The 18,696-nt window shown below is 60.3% G+C and overlaps 1 protein-coding gene across 1 annotated transcript in view; it reads left to right on the top strand.

Moving 5' to 3' along the window:
- Window positions 1-17,885, top strand: part of SKI (SKI proto-oncogene) — a 54,319-nt gene extending 36,434 nt beyond the window's left edge. Inside the window, exons 2-7 of the mRNA XM_052653755.1 lie at window positions 12,278-12,397; window positions 12,476-12,591; window positions 12,984-13,246; window positions 13,355-13,656; window positions 14,220-14,450; window positions 14,880-17,885. Of these exons, the coding sequence (XP_052509715.1) occupies window positions 12,278-12,397; window positions 12,476-12,591; window positions 12,984-13,246; window positions 13,355-13,656; window positions 14,220-14,450; window positions 14,880-15,068 (1,221 nt within the window). The 3' untranslated portion in view covers window positions 15,069-17,885. The remainder of the gene's footprint in view (window positions 1-12,277; window positions 12,398-12,475; window positions 12,592-12,983; window positions 13,247-13,354; window positions 13,657-14,219; window positions 14,451-14,879) is intronic.
- The last annotated feature ends 811 nt before the right edge of the window (window positions 17,886-18,696 follow it).

Below are 18,696 nucleotides of genomic sequence, written 5' to 3'. Positions count from 1 at the left end.
TTGAAGAGACACATTAGCGGCCAGGGTGGAGCCCGCTCCTGTGTGGGCGGACGTCCCTTCTCCAGGAGGCCCTCAGATCACCGTCACCGAGGCAGGGCTGGTGTCCCAGTGTGGCAGCAGGAGCCTGGCTGCTGTGCCCACATGTGTCTGAGCCCCAGAGCAGCCCTGGCCTGCAGACAGGAGATTGTGTTCCCTGACAGCAGACGGCGCACCTTTGGTGACGGTGAACCCACCTACAGACAGCAGTGAACACAGGCCGCAGCGTGGCGGTTGGAAACTCAGACAGGAGGCCCCAGTCTTCCTAATTAGATAATGTGAACTCAGGTCTCAGGTCAGTGAGGGTCAGAGACAGGTTGGGTTGGGGGCTGGGCCATGGGCTCCGGTTTCTCTGCCGCAGTGAGCAGACCAGGACTGGGTGAGGGGCAACTCACCAGCTCTAAAGGTGGCTCCAGCCCTCCGCCCTTAAGGGCCAGATCGGGCCTACGAAGGACTGCGGGTCCTCTCTCCTCCCCCTACTCACACACGCAGGAGAAGGCGCCAGAAGGCCCTGTCCTTGCTCCCCACCCAGGCTTCAGGCACACCCCTCCTTCCCCATGGGTTCTGTGGCTTCACACAGCGAGGGGAGGGGGCCCGGCAGGGCGTGTGGCAGTGAGGAGACATTGCTGGGTGTGGCGGGGGTCAGGGCCCCTGGTGCAGCTGTGTCGCCCGGCCGCTGGCCTGGCAGTGCTAGGAGAACCTTGCGCCTGGGCCCTGGCCTCCTGCACCTGCCAGGCCCTGTCCCCCTCCATTTGCTGGGATGATCCACAGGAAGGGGGATTGTCAGGGGTTTCTGGCCTTTGACCAGCTCACCAGTGGCAGGGGTCCTGCTGCTGAGGGTCAGCTGTGGATGGCGTGGTTCCTGCTGTGGATGGACGTGTGTGGTTAGTGACCCCAGTGCTCTCTGCTCTGAGGCAGCAGAACCTGTGTCCCCCCGCTTCTCAGATGAAAAATAGGTGTGTGTTCTGCAGCCTTGTCCCATGCTCACCTTGTTGACTTGTCCTGGCTCTCCTGGGCCCGGTGTGGCCCACGCAGCCCCTTCCCCACCCCAGCCTATCTCCCAGGCAGTGATGAACCTTGGACAGGAAGGGTCAGGTCTCCTCGGAGACCCTCATCCAAATGTGAAAGTGACATGGTGTGCTTCACGCGATGTGTCCTGCACTTTCCTCGGGACTCACTCTGGTGGCCCTGCCTTCCTGGGAGCTGGTCGGCGCCAACCACAGGCCTGTGGATTCTCAGCTCTGTCTCCACGTGAGCTGTCTTCCAGCAGGCACTCTGGGAATGTGCCAGGGACACACCTGTGGTGACTTCCCCGGTCCCTCGCCAGCCTCAGTACCTCAGCCCGGAAGCAGAGGCAGCCACTGCGCCAGCTCTGAGCTGCTCCCGAGGCCGGGCAGCGCCACTGTCCACCACGCTGGCTCGGGTGCTGGGCTCAGTGTTGTGTCGGTTTCTATGGAGAGAAAACAACCAGGGCTGCCGCCACTGTGAGAGGGAGGGGTGGGGACCGAGGAAGCAAAACAGACCCAGCTGGGTGGGCGGGGCTGCCTGCATGGGCGGGGCCTCCTGGTCACTTCCTGGCCGGGAAGCTGGGGAGAAAGTGTTCTGTCCCTTGAGCTGGCCGCTGAGGCCAGGACGCTCTCAAGATCCAGGCTGGGCCTTGTCAGCTTTCTCTGCACATGCGATGCCCAGAGAAGGAGGACCTGCCTCTGGGGGCCCTTCAGGCTGCTGCAGAGTCGGGGACAGCTCCCCCGGGACCCCTCCCGCTGGCAGGAAGGGCCACAAAGGCTCTGGCCCTGTTGTGGATGACCGCCAGGTCCAGCGTGTCTTCCCTTCTGCCCACACCATCCGCTGGCCCCACCGCCCACACCTGCCCTTCCGTAGCCTCCTCAGCACCGGGTCCCCTGCTTTTCTCTGTGCTGCTTGCAGGCGTGGTTGAGGGGCCAAGCTGCACATCCCCCACCTTGCTGTGTGTCTCCTGCTGGGTCAAGTTCCCCTCCCTTCCCCCAGGAGGCCTGCGACCAGAGGAGGAGAGGTGGGGGCAGACACCTGCCTGACAGGCCACACCCACCCAGGGGCTGTGGTCACTGTGGCCGAAAGTGGGGTGGGTGCTCCACGCGGGTCCTCTGACTCCATCTCTGTCCGTGGTCAGCGTGGACTGGGGATTTGAGGGCCCATGTGTGTGTGCTTTCCTGGACAAAAGCATCCCCAACAGTAGAGAGGAGGGGCTTGTTTTGTTGTTTGAACTGGTGGTACAGAAGGCCCTTTGGCTCTGCATTGTGTTTGGGCCGCGGTGGGCGGCCTGCATGGTGTGTCGTGTGTCGTGGTTCAGACGCCTGGGGTTTCTGCCGGCTTGAGCCACCTCCACCATGAGTTTCCACCTCCTCACCGTCACCAGCCCTCTGCTTGCACTTGGGGTACGTTAACAGATGGGCTTTTAAAACTCTTCTTTTGGAGGATCTTTCTTCTTACCAGGTTAGAAAGCAGTTTCCAAGTTCCCTCGCAAGGCTGTGCTCCACAGCTGGGGGAGCCCTTGACCCTGGGTCCCTGAGGACCGTGAGCAGCCGTTGCTGGGTCTCTGCAGTCACACACTTGGCAGGTCCAGGTGACCATGTGTCTTGCAGATTCTGGCTGGCTATGTAACTCGGCTTTTGTCTGGGAAGCAGAAAGAGGGGCTAAAATCTCTGACAGACTTGTCTTGGGGGTTTTTGTGGCTAATTAACGCCATTTCAAATAAAGGAAAATAAGATGTTTTAAGTTCTGCCGCTCCTTAGAGCCATAGAACGCTCCAAATCCTACCGTTCCTCTTTGCTCTGTGCAGTGCAGATGGGCCCGTCTGAGGTGTGCGTGGGGAGCTGCAGCGGGCTCTCGAGTTCTGTCCTTGCTTTGCGGGCGCGGGGCCTCCACACCTCCTTCTGCCACCCTCTGAGGAGCGGAGGGCGGGACGATGAGAACGTGGGAGCCTGGCTCTCCTCCAGGCCGGTCTCCTTCCCCCCACGTGAGTGTGAGAGGCCAGGATGCCCTGCTCGGCCGGGGTGGGGGGCGAGTGGCCCTCTCTGTCTGAAGGAAAGCCCAGCCCCTTGGGATCTCATGCTGTCTCACTCTCTGCCCGCACTCTCTTCCTGTTGGACTTCATCTACCGAGAATCTGTTCAGAGTTGACCCCAGCCGGGTGTTGGCCGTCGTGTGACCTGGGATCCAGCCCCAGTGTCCATCCTCAGGTTAGAAAGGGTCTTGGGAGGGCCTCCTTCTCCACCCGCCTCCTGCCCAGGGGCGCTATGGGAGTCTGGCGTCAGGCTCCAGTGGGCCAGGCAGAGGCCCGTTCTATGTGGAGATGGGCCTCGTGCGGCCTTTGGGTAGACAGCACATATAGGTGTTTTTGCTTAGACTCTGAAGATGGGGAGCGTGTTCCCTGGACAGGAGAAATCCTGATGTGGAGAGAAACAGGGATCTCCCGACGTGGGCGGTTCGGACACTGAGAACATTGTTAGCGGGCTGTCCGCCTGAGGATGGCGCAGGCTCTGTGACCTGTGAGGTAGACAGGTCTGCCCCCATGGACTTGAGGTGCTGGAAAGTGGGGCCTGAGCGAGGGGCTCCCCTCAGTGGGTTGGGGTGTGGGGTGGTGGACCTTGTCCACACGGGGCCTCCCGGGGCACAGGGAGCCTGGCTAGCTGGAGTGAGGGGGTCGTTGGAGAGCAAGGCTCCCCATCTCTCGCTCCTACTGTGTCTTTGAGGCCCCCGCCAGCTCCTGCACGGTCAGAAGGTCTGGTCAGCAGATCTGTTTCCCTCTGGCCTCTCAGGATGCACTGAGCTGGGGGCTCAGGGTTCATTGAGTGCCCTCTCCCAGCACCAGGTCTCCTTTCTGGAGTAGTGCTTGTGCGACAGTAAACAACGCGGGAGTCACACCTGCCAGCTCAAAGGTCAGGGCATGCTTGACCAGTAGGGGTCATGTCAGTGTCCCCAGGACACAGATGGTGGCCGGGATCTGGGCATGGAGCTCTTGGTCCTCCAACCTCCGCCACAGAACCGACCAGCCCCTGCACTGTGTCACCTCCTCCCGATGCCAAGCTTCCTGATCCTCCTCCCATCACACAGGAACGGACTTGGTGCTGCCCACCCTGCCCATGCCACCCTGGCAGCCCCTCCTGGAGGAATGGGTCATGGGTGAGATGCTCGAGGCGCCTCTTGGACACAACCCTTGCTGCTTGCTCTGATCGTGTGTGCTCCCTGGCAGGATTCTGATCAGTCCTCAGCCTTGTCCTCCCTGGGCCCCCAGGTGCTCAGCAGGCCCCCTCCTGCTCTGCTCTCAGCCGAGGCGCAGGAGCCAGTCAAGTCTGAGGGCCTCAGTGGGCATGAGGCTGTCGTTTGGAGGAGCAGGAAGACCCCTTACTAGAAGGAGGCGGGCTGCTGGGTCCCAGTGGCCTCTCATCACATGTGGCTCCCATTTCCATTGACGCTGTGGCTTAGCGGTGGCCCCCTGCCCCCAGTCAGCATCTGGGTCAGTGTCTGACTGACAAGACCAGTTGCGGGGGGCTCTCTTCCACCAAAGACCTATCTTGGGGCCACCCGGACACTGCCCACCCCCCCAGCCTGCTGGGTTTAGGGCTCTGCTCTGGGAAAGGCCTGTTGGGCCTCGCCTGTCCCCCTCCTGACACTGTCCCGTCAGCTGACTCCCACCTGCCCCCTACCTGGGGTTCTCTCTAGTCTCACCTGGGGCAGCTGACTGATTACACATGAGAATGTGCAGGCTGCATGTATGCCCTAGGTGCCCACACACACGTATACACATGCTCCCCCACACGTGCCCCAACCTTGTCCTGACGGCCAGTGCCCCTGTGAGTCCAGGAGCATTTGAGCGTGCTCTGTAGGTGTAGGGAGCAGAGGGTGGCCCAGAGCCGCCGCTGGGCAGAGCTTGCAGCTCTGAGGAGGAGGAGGCCTGCTAGTGGAAGCGGAGAGGGGCGGGGATCACACCCCTAGGAGCCTCGAGGGAGATGCCTTGGGTGCAGTGAGGCGCCATGGCACCCCTGGTGGCAGATGCTGGTGTGAGAGGAGCTGCTGGGGGGCGGGTCTGGGTCAGGAGGTGTCGGAGGAGTGACCCTGCAGAGCAGCCGCCTGGCCTTCATCCGGACGGCACCCACGCATCCGTCCTGGTTCCTGTGTCAGAGGCCTGCTGGGGGTCAACAGAGTGATTGAGCCTCCTGAGGGCCTGGTGGGGCCAGGGCTGCCCACGTGGACCACGGTGCATCCAGCCCCCCTCCTGCCCTGTGAACTGTTCTCTTCTGGTGAGGCCGGCGCTCAGTCACTCCAGGAAGGGCGGCCGCTTTTCCTTTCTTGTTCTGTGTAGACAGGCTTGTTTGTCCCCCTCCCTCTCCCGGGGCCAGAGGCCTGCGTCCACTCCACGCTGGCCAGTCAAGGTGCTCACCACCCTTTAAAACCAAGAACAGTGTTGTAGGAGTAAAATAAGCCTCAAAACAAGAATCGTGGAGTTTCAGAACAGCTTCATTGTTCTTGGATTCTGGTTGTTTGGGGTTTTTTGAAAGTCTTTTTACGGTTACTTTCCAGTGACTTCGAAGAAAAAGAAAGGTTCCATTCCCCCTGCCCAGTCCGGCGGGACTTTCCCTGACTTTCTGATTCTCAGGGGTGGTGGGTGTGGGTGGCCTGGTACGGGGCTGGTGGCAGGGCTGTGGCGTGTGGGGACAAGGGCACCAGAGGCTTCTTGTGGTCAGGACAGACGTCCAGGGTGTTCAAGGACACACACCCCCCGAGCCCATCCCCACCCCCTACAGTCTCCATGTGGGGGTGCCACCCGCAGCTGGGTGGCCCTCTCAGGGGCTGCCAGACTGTGCACCTGCCCAGGGTTCCTTCTGAGTGGTGTCGAGGGCTCCTTGGGGAGGGAAGGCCCCACCCCTGCCCCCACCCTTGCCAGCTGAGAGCTGCTGAGGTTTGGTTTGTCAGGGAGGGGCAGTGACTTTCATTAGAAAAGTCTTAACTTATTCTCATCAACGATGTGGAAGTAACAGAAAAGATGACCTACTTAAATTTAAAAAAAAGTGAATCTGTAAAATTGCTATTTTCACTTCATTTTGGGGTTTGGGGTTGTCTTGCAAATTTAATCTGCTTCCTCTGTACCACAATAATCAGAAAATAGGTTAATTTAAGCGTAATATGAAACATGAATGATCACGTGGAAAATATTAATGGTACTTACAAAAATAGCTCGGCAGTTTCTGGAACTGTAAAATCTCCTGGACTGTCCACGACGCAGCCCTGGGGTGGACGTGGAGATGGTGGTCCAGAGCACCGGGCCGAGAGCTCCCCTCAGGAGACCTGGGTGCTGTTGGCAGGACTTACTCTCGAAGCCTGGGTGGGATGTGGTAGCTCAGAGCCCCGCATCCGCCTGGGAGCCACACTCTGTCCTCTGTAGCAGCCCTCCCTTGGGGTGGGCAAGGGAAGGAGCAGGAAGGAGCCTGTGGTTCCCTGTTGTGCCCACCCCGGATGGGGGGCATTCTGGGCACGGCAGGGCTGGCTGTGGTCTTGAGTGAGGGAGGTTGTCCACCTGCTGGAGCAGGGGGGCCCTTGGCCGCCCTGGGCGGGAGAGTCCAGCAAAGTAGGGCCTCATGCCTGCCCAGAGCTGGGGCCAGTCCACGCGAGGTTTCCCTGTGTCCGCTCCTCTCAGGCTGCGTCTATTTGGGTGTTTCTGCCCCGTTTTCTTGTGGGCTCTGGCCGTCTGCGTGGTGCTGCCCCTCACCCCGTTCCTCCCAGGGGTCTCTGCAGGCCTAAGGTTATGAGTTCTTGAGAGACTTTCCCTTGCATGGTGGGCATGGGTCCTGGGGTGCCCACTGCCCACCACAGGGTTTAGGAGGTGGGGATCTGGGGGTCCTCAGAAATTAGGGGCCACCCCTTGTGCCTGGCCTCTGCGTTTGTGTGCAGCCCACCACCCCCACCTCAGAACCCTGACCAGGTCCATGCTGTTGTTCTGGACATGCCCTGGCTGCCCAGCCAGGTGCCAAGTGGATGCCAGCCCCAGTGAGACCTTCCCTGACCTCTGACGCCCTCTGGGCCCTGTGGGTCAGAGTGGTCCTGTGGGCGTGGGGCCATTACCTCTTCCAGGGCCAGCCACAAGTGGCTCCTCAGGCGTCCTGCTCCGTCCTTTGCTGGAAGGACGGTGAGTCAGGAACCGTTGATCCTCGGTGGTTTGGCTTTTCAACCAACAGTTTACTTCATTTTTCTAATAAGTAGTTTTAATAATAGCTTTATGGAGATGTAATTCACGTGCCATAAAGTCCACCCTTTCTGAGAGCATGACTCCATGCTCAGTCGCCAGTGTCTAGTCTCAGCACATCTGCATCACCCGGAAGGAAACCGTGCCCCGTGGGCCCCCTGGGCCCACTGGTGCACTTCCTGTCTGCAGATCTGCCTGTTCTGGACGGTCCATGAGAATGGGGCTGAAACAGTGGCCTCTTGGGTCTGCTCCTCTTGCTGGGCTCTGTGGTGTCATGTGTTAGAGCCTTGCACCTCATTGGGACCAAGGGGTGCTCTGCGGTGTAGATGGATGGACCATGTTTTGTTTACTCCTTCGCCCACTGATGGACATGTGGGACTTTCCACTCCTTGGCTGTTAGGAACAATGCTGCTATGAACACATGTCCCATTTTTTTGTGGATGTGTTTTCAATGATCTTGAGTGTGTCCATCCAGAAGTGGCATTGCTGCGTCGTGGGCTATTCTGTGCTTTTGAGGAATTGCTGGGCTGTCCCATGACCGTTCCCCTCCAGTAGCATGGGGTTCCGGTTTCTCCACGTCCTCCCCAATGATGCCGCGTATCGTCCATCCTTGAAACAGCTCCAGCCGTCCTCGTGAGTGTGAGGGGCACTCGGCAGGTTATTTAAATTCTTATTGAGATGATTGTGAATTCACATGTGGGTGTAGCAGACATTCTTGTGCTTTGTCTGGATTCCTGTAGGTTCTGGTCCCAGGCTGAGCCCCTCTCTCCAGTCCTCTGCGTGTTAACTGTGCTCACGGGGTGGTTCTACATTCAGCTGTGCCGCAGCTGCCTGGGTCACGTCCCCGCCAGCAACACGCAAGTTCCCAGTTTCTCTGCCGCCTCCCAACACATGCTTTCTGGTTGTGATTGCAGTCATCCTGGTGGCTGTGAGGTGCATCGCCCTACTGTGAGACACTGAGAGTCTTCACATGCTTGATGGCCGTGTGTCCTCCTTGGAGACACACCTGTTCGAGTCCTTCTCCCTGGACTTGGGTTGTTTTCAGTCTTTCTTCCATTCTGTGGGTTGTCTTCACCTTCTTGGTGGTGTCCTTTCAGGCACAAATGTTCTGATTTTGGTGGATTCCCCCTTTGCTGTTTCACCTTTGGTTCCTTGTGCTTTTGCGTCATGAGGGAGTTCGTGGGGGTGGGGCTCACCCCTTTAGAGCCTTGGTTTCTCCAGACGGCTCACCTTCAGGTTTTCTCTGAGCTGGTGTAAGGTTTTCCGTGTTAGCTGCCGCCTGGTGAAAGAGGGTGCAGAAGCAGGTGGTGGAGACGGTGCAGGCAGGTGTGTTGTACAGCAGAGCCGGTGTGTCTGGAAGGCACGCCCAGCTTCATGTCAGCTTCATGTGGGGTTTCCTGCTCACCTGGAGGCTGTGTGCACACACCAGCCATGTTGGGACATGGCCCTCAGCTGAGCTGTGGTGCTTGCTCTGGGTGTCTGTCTAGAAGTGAAGCTGCCTCTGGGGAGAGGCTGACAGTCCTCCAATGTCTGATGGTGGGAGGCACCTGTGTCGCTGGGGCTCTGCCAGGGTGGCTGCACAGGCATTGAGTCTGGGAGGGGTCAGGTGGTTGACAGCAAGCCTGACGTTATCCTTCAAATCAGTTCACGACCAGCCGTCCAGTTGACGACGTCTGGCAGCTGGACAGTGCGTTTCACTCCCTGGTTGAGCGCAGCACCTAGCTAGACCCTCATCTGGGCCTGGTCCCCAGATGGCAGAACTCCTAGCAAGGAGTCCAGGGAGCTGAGTGTCATTTTCTCTGTGGGGTGGGTCTTCCATCCAGGTCGTGCTCCTCATCCCTAGTGTAGGTCTCATCAGAGACTCTCCCGCCCGGTTCCCCAGCCACATCGCCCAGTGCTGCTGGACTAGAGGGTGTGTGGGTGCTGGCTGCCCTCAGCCCTGAAGAGCGCCCAGGCCAGCGTGCATCCTGGCCTTAGGCCCCGAGGCCAGAGGGGACACCTTTGTGCTGAAGAGAGCAGACCCATGCAGCTCGGGGGTGGGGAAGGGGGCCACTGCTCTTTTCTGGGTGCCTGTGCCTGTGGCCTCCCCGTTGAGCTCTGCGTGTGCACGACTGTGAACGGGGGCATGTGCCCCTTGGGAGGGTGCAAGGAGTCTCTACATCCTGACCACCCAGGGTGCCCTGGGCAGGCACCCTGGACAGCTGCCCAGCTGTACTCGGTGGCATTTCTCAGGGCAGCACAGTGCCTGCCTGGGTAGGTGGAGCCCGGTCACCTCATGTTCCGGGGCCTCAGCCCAAAGCCCACACATCCCACAAGGGCTTGGGGATGAAATTGTGGACCTGGGCTGGGAGGTGACCTCAAGTGGCCACCCTCCCACCAGGCAGCCACCTGGGTGGTCTCTGGATGCTGCACGCAGCGCTGCGCAGTACTCCGGCGATGTCTCCCTCCACCCTGCCTCGTGTCCATGTACGGGCTGAGAGTCCGCTCTTCCTCCCAGAGCCTGGGGCCGTTCAGGCCTGGTCCTGCCTTGTGCTGGGCTTCTCTCACTCTGGCCTGTCCAGGTTGGCGGTGGGCAGCTCTGTGCCCAGCTGGGCCCTGGCTCCGCCTTTTGGTCAGAGAGCCTCTCCTCTGCACTGCCTGGTCACCCCAGAGCCAGGGGCCTGGGGGATGGGCCAGTCAGCACTCCTGTATGCAGAGCTCACACTGGGTGCTCTGGCCCGAGTCCGGTGCCACCGGTTGGTGTTGGGAATGTTCTCTTCCTTCCTCCCCCATGTACTCGTTCTCTTTCTGTTTAAGGTGGACAGGGTGGGGCCTAGGAAGTAGAGCGTGGAGCTGGGGCTCACAGTGCAGAACCCAGGGAGGAAAACCTGAGACAGCTTCGTTCTCGGTAGTCCGAAGCCCTCCTTTCCCCCAGGAGCCCCCTGCCTGCAGAGAGGACCCCGGGTTTGCCTGGCTGAGCTGGCCTGCAGGACCTCTGGGGCTCAGACACTGAGTACAGCCCTTGTGAGCACAAGGGGGTTTGCCAGGAGCTACCCCTGCTCTGCCTATTGCCCCCTGTGCTGCCCTCTGGGGTGGCCACAGCCTCAGCAGCCGTGCACACCCTGCTCCACCCAAATGCGGCAGCTCCACGGTTTGGGGCCTCTGACCTGGGAGGACAGGAAGGTCATGAGGGTGACGTCACCCCCAGTTTTACCCCAGATCCTACACACATATGCAGGTCCCTGGCTGATGCACAGGCTCCACAGTGACAGACAGGCGTGGCCACTGAGCAGTCCCGGGTAGGGGCTGCCTGTGGCACCAGGGGCGTTCTCCTGGAACCCACGTCTCTGCACTGTCCCCGCAGGCTTCTCTGTCAGGCAGGACGTGCACCTTGAAGTGTGGGGAAGCTGCTCGAGTGCGTCCTGGATTCCAGGGCCCAGCAGTGCCAGGGGCCGGGGGCCACAGGCTCGCCCCCTCGCAGAGGTGGCCACGCGGCTACCACTGCACACATGGCTGTGTCGCTGATCTTCTGCCATCTCCATGGCCCATCCTTCCTGGGCTTTAAAGAGGGGTCACTCCCTCGGGCCCTGGTGGCCATGCCTCCTCCTCTGATGCTTCCTCATTCCCGTAACCAGCCACCTGGACTTTGTGGAGAGCACACCGGGCTTCCTTGGACCAAGTCCCCAAGGTTGCTCAGCTCCTGCATCCTGGGTGGACCAGGGCTCAGGCAGTTTGAGGGGGCAGGAGGCTCCAGCCTTTCTCCTTAGCAGGAAGCCACCCCCGCCGTGTGGTGGGGCTTGCTGGCCGCGTGGGGGTGGCCTGCGGCCCGGGTCGTCTGACACCTCCCACGAGGGCTCCCTGAGGTTTCTCGGAATTGGAGGAGCCGGCAGGGCGCTGTGGCTTCTCTCCTGTGAGAACTCGGCTCAGACAGGAAGCCCCACCCTTGCGGGTGGCGCCCGGTCCAACACTATGCACCAAGCTCGGGAGGCCCCCAGGCATCGCCTAGCTCCTTTCCCCTTCACCGCCCCCCCACCCCGCCCCGCCCCAGCAAGAGCACCAGGTGTGTTCAGATCTGAGTTGTCTGTCCATGCTGTCTGAAGGACCCTCAACCAGTCTCCCAGGGGCTGGGTGGGCAGGCTGAGGGCGCAGCCACCCTGTGCTGGGACCAAGGCCAGAGCATGCCGCCCAGCCCCACGGGTCTGGGCCCGAGGGTTCCAGGTTTCCTGGAGTGGAGTTAGGGAGCTTTGGCTGTGGGGTTGGGAGTGGCCCCTGCACACACCCAAAAATGTGGGCTCTGTTGCCCTGGTGGTCTTGCACCCAGTTGGCTCCATCCCTTGAGTTTTGTTGTGATGACCCTGCTGAGCACGGCAGCTGACCGACCACTTCCTCCCCCACAGCCCTGGAAGCGCAGGCCCCTCAGGGCCAGTTCTGGGGTTCGGTATTCTCTCCAGCTGTTCCCTGGGGCCAGCAGGCAGGGGGCAGTTTGACACCAGCCCTGGAGGCCGCTCCTGCTACGGTATCCAGCAGACACAAGACTCGTGTGTCCCGAGCTTCCTTCCCCTACACAAGACTTGGGGACGTCCAGGGGCTTTCTCAGCAGGCTGAGTGCACTCAGTTCATGTTGGGGCTGTTCCTTCCAGCAGGGACGGGACATGGCCCGAGCTTTCTGCTCACCCGTCATGCAGCTGGCCCAGCCCCACAAGAAGTTTCTAAAATTAGTACCATGTGGTGAAACCCAGAGCTCTGGGGGCGCTACGTGAGATGCCCCTGGAAAGCTCTAGGCAACCCCAACAGGGCCCTGTGCTCAGCCCGCGAGCCTGCCTGCCGCTGCCCCTTCCAGACCTGTCAGCCCCAGTGGGGGTGGGCAGGGGTCCCTTCTGAGCTGACGTGCTGTGGGTCCTTGGCCTCTGCCAGCTGTCAGGCCCGCGTTGGACCAGGCGCACCATGCAATGTGTGCCTGCGGGGTCTGCGTGTCCCTGGGCATGCCTCATGTGTGGCTGTGTCCTACCCAGCGTGTCAGTGGGAACTTCTGTGTCGCTCACAGGTCTCTGATCCCCCGGCCTCTGTAAGAAAAGCAGATGACACCCCCTCCCAGCACCCCACGTCCTCCGAGAAGGACAAGCATCCAGGCTGGCTGCGGACCCTGGCCGGCTCCTCCAGCAAGGTGTGGCGCGCGGCCCTGGCAGCTGGGGCGGGGGCGGGGTGGCCTGGGGCCCCCCTCTGACAGCCCCTGTTCCCACAGAGCCTGGGCTGCGTCCACCCTCGCCAGCGCCTCTCCGCCTTCCGACCCTGGTCCCCTGCAGTTTCCGCGAGTGACAAAGAGCTCTCCCCGCACCTCCCAGCCCTGATTCGAGACAGGTGAGTGACCCTCCCGCCGTGACCACCAGCCATGACCCACGGGGCTTGCAGACCAGCCAGAGAAGCAGGTTCCTGCTTTAATCAGGTTCCCACTTTAATCGTCCCTAAGCTTGGCGGGCAGGCGGTCTGGAGGCCTCGTGTCAGGCCCCAGCTCTCCGGGTAAGGCAGTCGCAGAAGTGCTGGTCCTTTGGTGGTATGGGGGAGGGTGTCTAGGTTTTCTGTGCTCTAAAGTTGGTGGCACACAATGCATGGTGGCTGGGAGCCGTGTTCCAGCTGCCCTAGGCTGAAGTGTCTGCTCCCTCACACTCTCTGTGGGAGCAGGGCCTGCTATGGGGGGCATGCAGGGGCTGGGGCAGCTGTCAAGGACGGAGTACCTGCTGTGTCTCCCACAGCTTCTACTCCTACAAGAGCTTTGAGACGGGCGTGGCCCCCAACGTGGCCCTGGCCCCGCCAGCCCAGCACAAGGCAGTGAGCAGCCCGCCCTGCGCCACGGTCGTCTCCCGGGCCCCTGAGCCCCTCCCCGCCTGCATCCAGCCCCGGAAGCGGAAGCTACCTGCAGACACCCCTGGAGCCCCGGAGACACCAGCACCCGGGCCTGCCCCCGAGGAGGACAAGGACTCGGAGGCCGAGGTGGAGGTGGAGAGCCGAGAGGAGTGTGAGTGCCCACGCCCGTCTGTTCTTAGGGGGTTGGTCCTCCTGGGAGGGTCCCATCCCGGGAGAGGATGCTCTGCTAACTTGCGTCTCTGTCTGTCTCTCTCTGCAGTCACCTCCTCCCTGTCCTCGCTGTCCTCTCCATCCTTTACCTCATCCAGCTCTGCCAAGGACCTGAGCTCCCCAGGCCTGCTTGCCCCGCCCGCGGCCCCTGCCGCCCCTGATGCCATGGCCCCCACCGACACCCCGAGCAGCGGGCTGGAGGCGGAGCTGGAGCACTTGCGGCAGGCCCTGGAGGGCGGCCTGGACACCAAGGAAGCCAAAGAGAAGTTCCTGCACGAGGTGGTGAAGATGCGTGTGAAGCAGGAGGAGAAGCTGAGTGCCGCCCTGCAGGCCAAGCGCAGTCTGCACCAGGTGAGTGGCTGCACACCCGTCCCCACACCAGGCCCCAGGCCACTCCCCCGGGGCACTTACTTCCTTTCCAAGAGGCTTCTGCTGGCCTCCCCTGCCCACCTGACTTGATTAACGAGTCCTCAGCACCCGGGAGGGCGGGGCTGTCACCCAGGGCTCTGCGGCCTGGGCCCCCTGGTCTCTCTGCTCTCACACCTCAGCCAGTGTCTGGCATGTGGGCTCACTCAGCACAGCCCTGCCAGCCCCAGAGCCAGCTTGCAACCGCTTGCTCACTCAGCACCCCTCCGTCTCCCTAGTTCTGGTTGGAGGTGTGATTTCCCACATGCATATTCATGAGCATGTTTGCAGGGGTGGGGCTGAGTCCCCAGAAGGGCCACCTCCTCTCCATCTGGCCATGGGGCCTCTGGGGCCCTCAGATGGTGCGGTGCCCGGGTGAGCCCCTCGCTGATACTGAGGATACACCCAGGGGCTGTGGGCAGTGCTCGGAGGGGACAGGGACCTATGGGGCAGGCGGGTGCTGGGGAGGCCTGGCGTGGGGGCGCCCCTGAGCTTGCCCCTCACCTCAGGAGCTGGAGTTTCTGCGCGTGGCCAAGAAGGAGAAGCTGCGGGAGGCCACGGAGGCCAAGCGCAGCCTGCGGAAGGAGATCGAGCGGCTCCGTGCGGAGAACGAGAAGAAGATGAAGGAGGCCAACGAGGCGCGGCTGCGCCTGAAGCGGGAGCTGGAGCAGGCGCGGCAAGCCCGCGTGTGTGACAAGGGCTGCGAGGCTGGCCGCCTGCGGGCCAAGTACTCTGCCCAGGTGCGCAGGGAGCCACGGGAGGCAGAGGTGGCGGGTGCGCCCTTGGCATCTTGGGGTCCCTCCCCTCCTTGCCAGGCCGTCTGGATGTGGGGAGCTGCTCGGCTTCGGGCCCGTCCTCCGTGGGGTGATGTTGTGGCCCCAGGCTCTCCTCTCTTGTCCTGGAGGAGGGCTGAGCTCACCCTCACATGCCCGTGAATGTCTCAGCTGGTCCCCATGGCCATGCTGAGCAGCAGGCTCCCAGGGATGGGGGTTGGGTGTTGTCCCCTGTCTTAGGGTCTCTGGAGACGGTGCTGGTCCTCCTACTGAGCTCACCAGCAGGTCCAGTGGGTGGCGTGGGAGGCGAGTGTGTGATGGCCGGAGGGTCAGCCCGGGGCCAGGCAGCGACAGGGTGGGTGGGGAGCAGCTGGCTAATGCAGGCATCCCTTTCAGATCGAGGACCTGCAGGTGAAGCTGCAGCACGCAGAGGCCGATCGTGAGCAGCTGCGGGCCGACCTGCTGCGAGAGCGGGAGGCCCGGGAGCACCTGGAGAAGGTGGTGAAGGGGCTGCAGGAGCAGCTGTGGCCGCGGCCCCACTCCGAGGCTGCAGGTGGCGAGAGCACGGCCGAGCTGGAGCCCTAGCCGAACCCACTGTCTGCTGCGCAGGGCGGATGCCACAAGGCGGGCGGGCGGCGGGGTTGGGGCTCCGTGCCAGCAGGACGCCCCCCTCCAGTCCTTATAGCACAACGTCTTACTGTGCCTAGAACCAAGCAAGTGTTTGGAACCACATACTTTTGGAATCCACTGCAAAATTTTCTACTGGCCAAGTTCAAGCGTGCAAGCCGGTTCCCAACTGCCCCAGAGACGAGGCCAGCTTGGTGGTTGTGGCTGGCCCTCTGCTTGCCGGAACGTTCTAACATTTACACTTTTGTTATAAGCTATTTAAAACCAATAAGGAGACTTGATATTCAGAAAAATCAACACGTTTTTTAATGACTAACTTTTAAAAGCCCCACCCACACGTGATGCCCCCCCGAGGACCCACATGGGAGCCGGGGTGGCCCCCGTCCTGCCCCTCGAAGCCATCGCAGCTTGTCTGCACCTGCGGCCGCGTGACCACACGAAGGGTTTTTCTCCAGAGTCTATTTTTTCAGCGACAAGGACCTGTCTCCCGCACTGTCGGGGGAGGACCCGGGGAGTGCCGCGTGCACGCGAGCTGGAACACTGCCGCCTTACCCACCTGCCGTCCCCCGCCACCCACAGGGTCGTCTGCAGGGACGTCCACAGGGGGTGCTCGGGCGGGTGGCGGGGGTGGGTCCGCGCTGGCCGGGCACGCGCCCTCCTCCTCGCGCCCCTCCATCTGGCCGGCGGCACGCCTTCTGTTTGGGCCGAGGCTGCAGCATTGCAACAAACACAGCATTATTTCAGTTTTTCTTTTTCCTTTTGTTTGTTTGTTCATTTAAACGTATACTTAGAACTGCACTTTGTCAAAAACCTTCCCCTTCTCTTTTTATTCCCCAGTTAACTGAGGTTTTTACTTTCAGATACTGCAAACCGATTTCTAGAGCATCCACATCCTAAGTGCTCGAGTGTCTAGAAACCCCTCTGGTGCTTGGTTGAACAAGGGAATCACACGAAACGAAAACGCAAAAACTGAACTTCGGGGGGTGGTTCTGTGCCTTCCAGCGTCTTGTACAGCAAACCCTGACTCGTCTTCTTCCCCCAGAATACGTCTCCAGTAGCTGTTGGATCTGCCATGATCACAATGAGTTACCTGCATTTATTCCAAATAATCGCGTTTACTCTCAACTGTATGCGAATTGTATAAGGTTTCTTATGCCCAAGCTTGAAAAATGATTTCCCAGTAGACCAGGTGGCTCCCTGACCTAAATCATGGTATTTATTTACGTGGGGAGACCTGACCAGAACCCTCTGCCCGCATCCGTCCCAGCACCCGGCAGCTGTGGCCATGGGAGGTAGTGCCATGGCCGCCGAGTAGAGCAGAGTTCGGGTGGCCACGTTGGTGGAGGGGTTCTGCCCTTGGTTTGCTGGGTCAGGGCTGGGTGCTGCCAGCCCCCCTTCTAAAGTGCAATGCAAAAGGGACACCGTGTATATGCAGCGTGCGTTTGGTTGTTTTTCTTTTTTTTAAATTTTTTTGCTTCTGTTTTTCTTTGCAGTTATTAAATCTGTATGCATGGACTTTTAAACCTCTGCCATACGTATATCCACCGATGGGCATTATTACCGTGTCGTGTAGAGGGTCGGTTGTGTCACGCAACACTCAGAATGCTGTGTTTACCCTTGTTTTTCCAGAGTTGTGTTTTCCAGCCATTTCTTCAAGGGAAACTAAATGATTTAGTTGGAGCAAAGCTTTGAGTGTGTCAGTGTGCTTCTGTGCGGCTGTGCTCTGTCGCCGTCTGAACCTGCAGTGAGGTCGCAGGGCGCCCGGGACCTGCCACCCGAGGCCACCGGGTTTGCTCCGTTCACTTTCTGAGTTTTTAGACTCCAGAGGGAGACACATTTTTCCAAGTTGCACATGGGGGCAATGTGTCCCCTCACCTCCCTTCTGCTCACCTGCACATCTGACCATCAGCTCGGTCTGCCCCGCCACCATCCAGCTTGGTCCCTGATACCGGGAAGAGCTGAGGTACGGCGGTGGGGTTGGGCAGCCTCATCCCCCACCCCCCTGCCCCTAGGCCCACTGTGAGGGTCCCATGACCTGCCAGAGCCAGTGGCAGCTGCGGGCGAGGCCGGTGAGGGGCTGTCTGTCCCCATCCCCGTCCTTGGGGGCAGGGTCCCCGGGCTCCTGCCTCGCAGCTGCAGTTGCATTTCTTTCAGAAGAGGCATCTCTCCGTAGGCTGTTGACTCTCCCCGTGTGTAATACCCATTACCAGAATGACCGTGTATTCAGTTTAATCACTCATTATTTCTATGCTGAAAGAAGATTTTTAACGAAGGGAAAAAACAACAGCAATAACATTCATATCTATGGAGCAGCTAACTCACTCACATAGTGTCCTGCTTTTCGTACAGAACTCGCCAGTGTACAAAGCGACCGTGTAAATACTCTCTCCTCTTACACTCGTGTATCATACGTGTACATGGTGGGTCCTCCCCCAGGACTCTCTCCTTACTGGTAGCTGTCCTCTTTTCTGGGTTGTTTCTAACAGAGGAAGAACACGCCCACCGGCTTCCTGGGCAACCCCACCCGTCCTTCATGCCTGCTCACCGGGCTTGGGGGGCTGTCTTGTTCTTGCTTTAAGTCAGGAGTCACAAATGACACTTTTTTTTTTCAATTAAGGAAAAAAAACCACAGCTCCACCCTGGTGCCCGCCAGGAGCGTCCGCATCGCCGTCCCCTTCTCTCCTTTGCTGCTGCTAATGACAATATGACGACTTACTCTACTATTCGAAAACTATTTTTATGTAATTAATGTATGCTTTCTTGTTTATAAATGCCTGATTTAAAAAGAAAAAAGAAAGAGCTTGGCATATTTCTCTATTTCTCTGTGTACCCGTCAGTCCTTCGACGCCCCTCCCCCAAACAGATGACATGGCACAATCAAGTTCAGGGTTGGCCCTGCCCCTCCCTGGGCTACCACCAGGCCTGCGCCCAGGAAGAGTAAGGGGGTGCCTGTCTTCCCATCAGACCCTGGGATCCTTCAGTCTCCATTGACTCCATTGACAAGTGGGCAGGTCCTGGCTGGGGCCCTCTGCCTCTCCCTCTTGGTCATGCTGAACTGTGGCTCCTCCCTGTACTGTGGGCATCCATGGGGACACCTCATCTGCCTGCTGGAGTAGGTGGCCAGTCCCCTGCAGAGCTGTCTCATGTCTTAATGGGGAGGGAGCCAGCGGCCTCAGAACTGCAGACCCCAACGTGCTGCCCTAAAAGATAAGCAAAGCCTCCACCCCTACCTGTGTGACTCCCTGGGGGCTTCTCCAGACCCCCCTGCCCCTTGATGCTGGACCTCACCTCTCTAGGCTGCCTTTCACCACCCAGGCCCAGCCTCCCAGCCCAGATCCCAGGGCCTCATAGGTCACCTGGAGGAACGGACCCCAGCCTAGGAGACCCCTGGGTCCCTACCTCCTCCCCCATCCTTAGTAAGCCCCCCAGAGCTGGGCCCAGTGGTGTTCCCCTGGAGCCCCTGGGGGGAAGCAGGATAGGCTGTGGTGTGGAGAAGGAAGCAGGCTCCACCCCACCCAGGGGCGGGTCTCCACCCAGGCCAGACGGGGGGCAGCGGGGCCAGGGTCGCCGGGTGTCACCTTGGGTC

Source organism: Budorcas taxicolor, chromosome 16 (genome assembly GCF_023091745.1).
Source record: "Budorcas taxicolor isolate Tak-1 chromosome 16, Takin1.1, whole genome shotgun sequence".
Classification (NCBI taxonomy): Eukaryota; Metazoa; Chordata; class Mammalia; order Artiodactyla; family Bovidae; genus Budorcas; species Budorcas taxicolor.
This window is presented reverse-complemented; position numbering and strand designations above follow the sequence as displayed.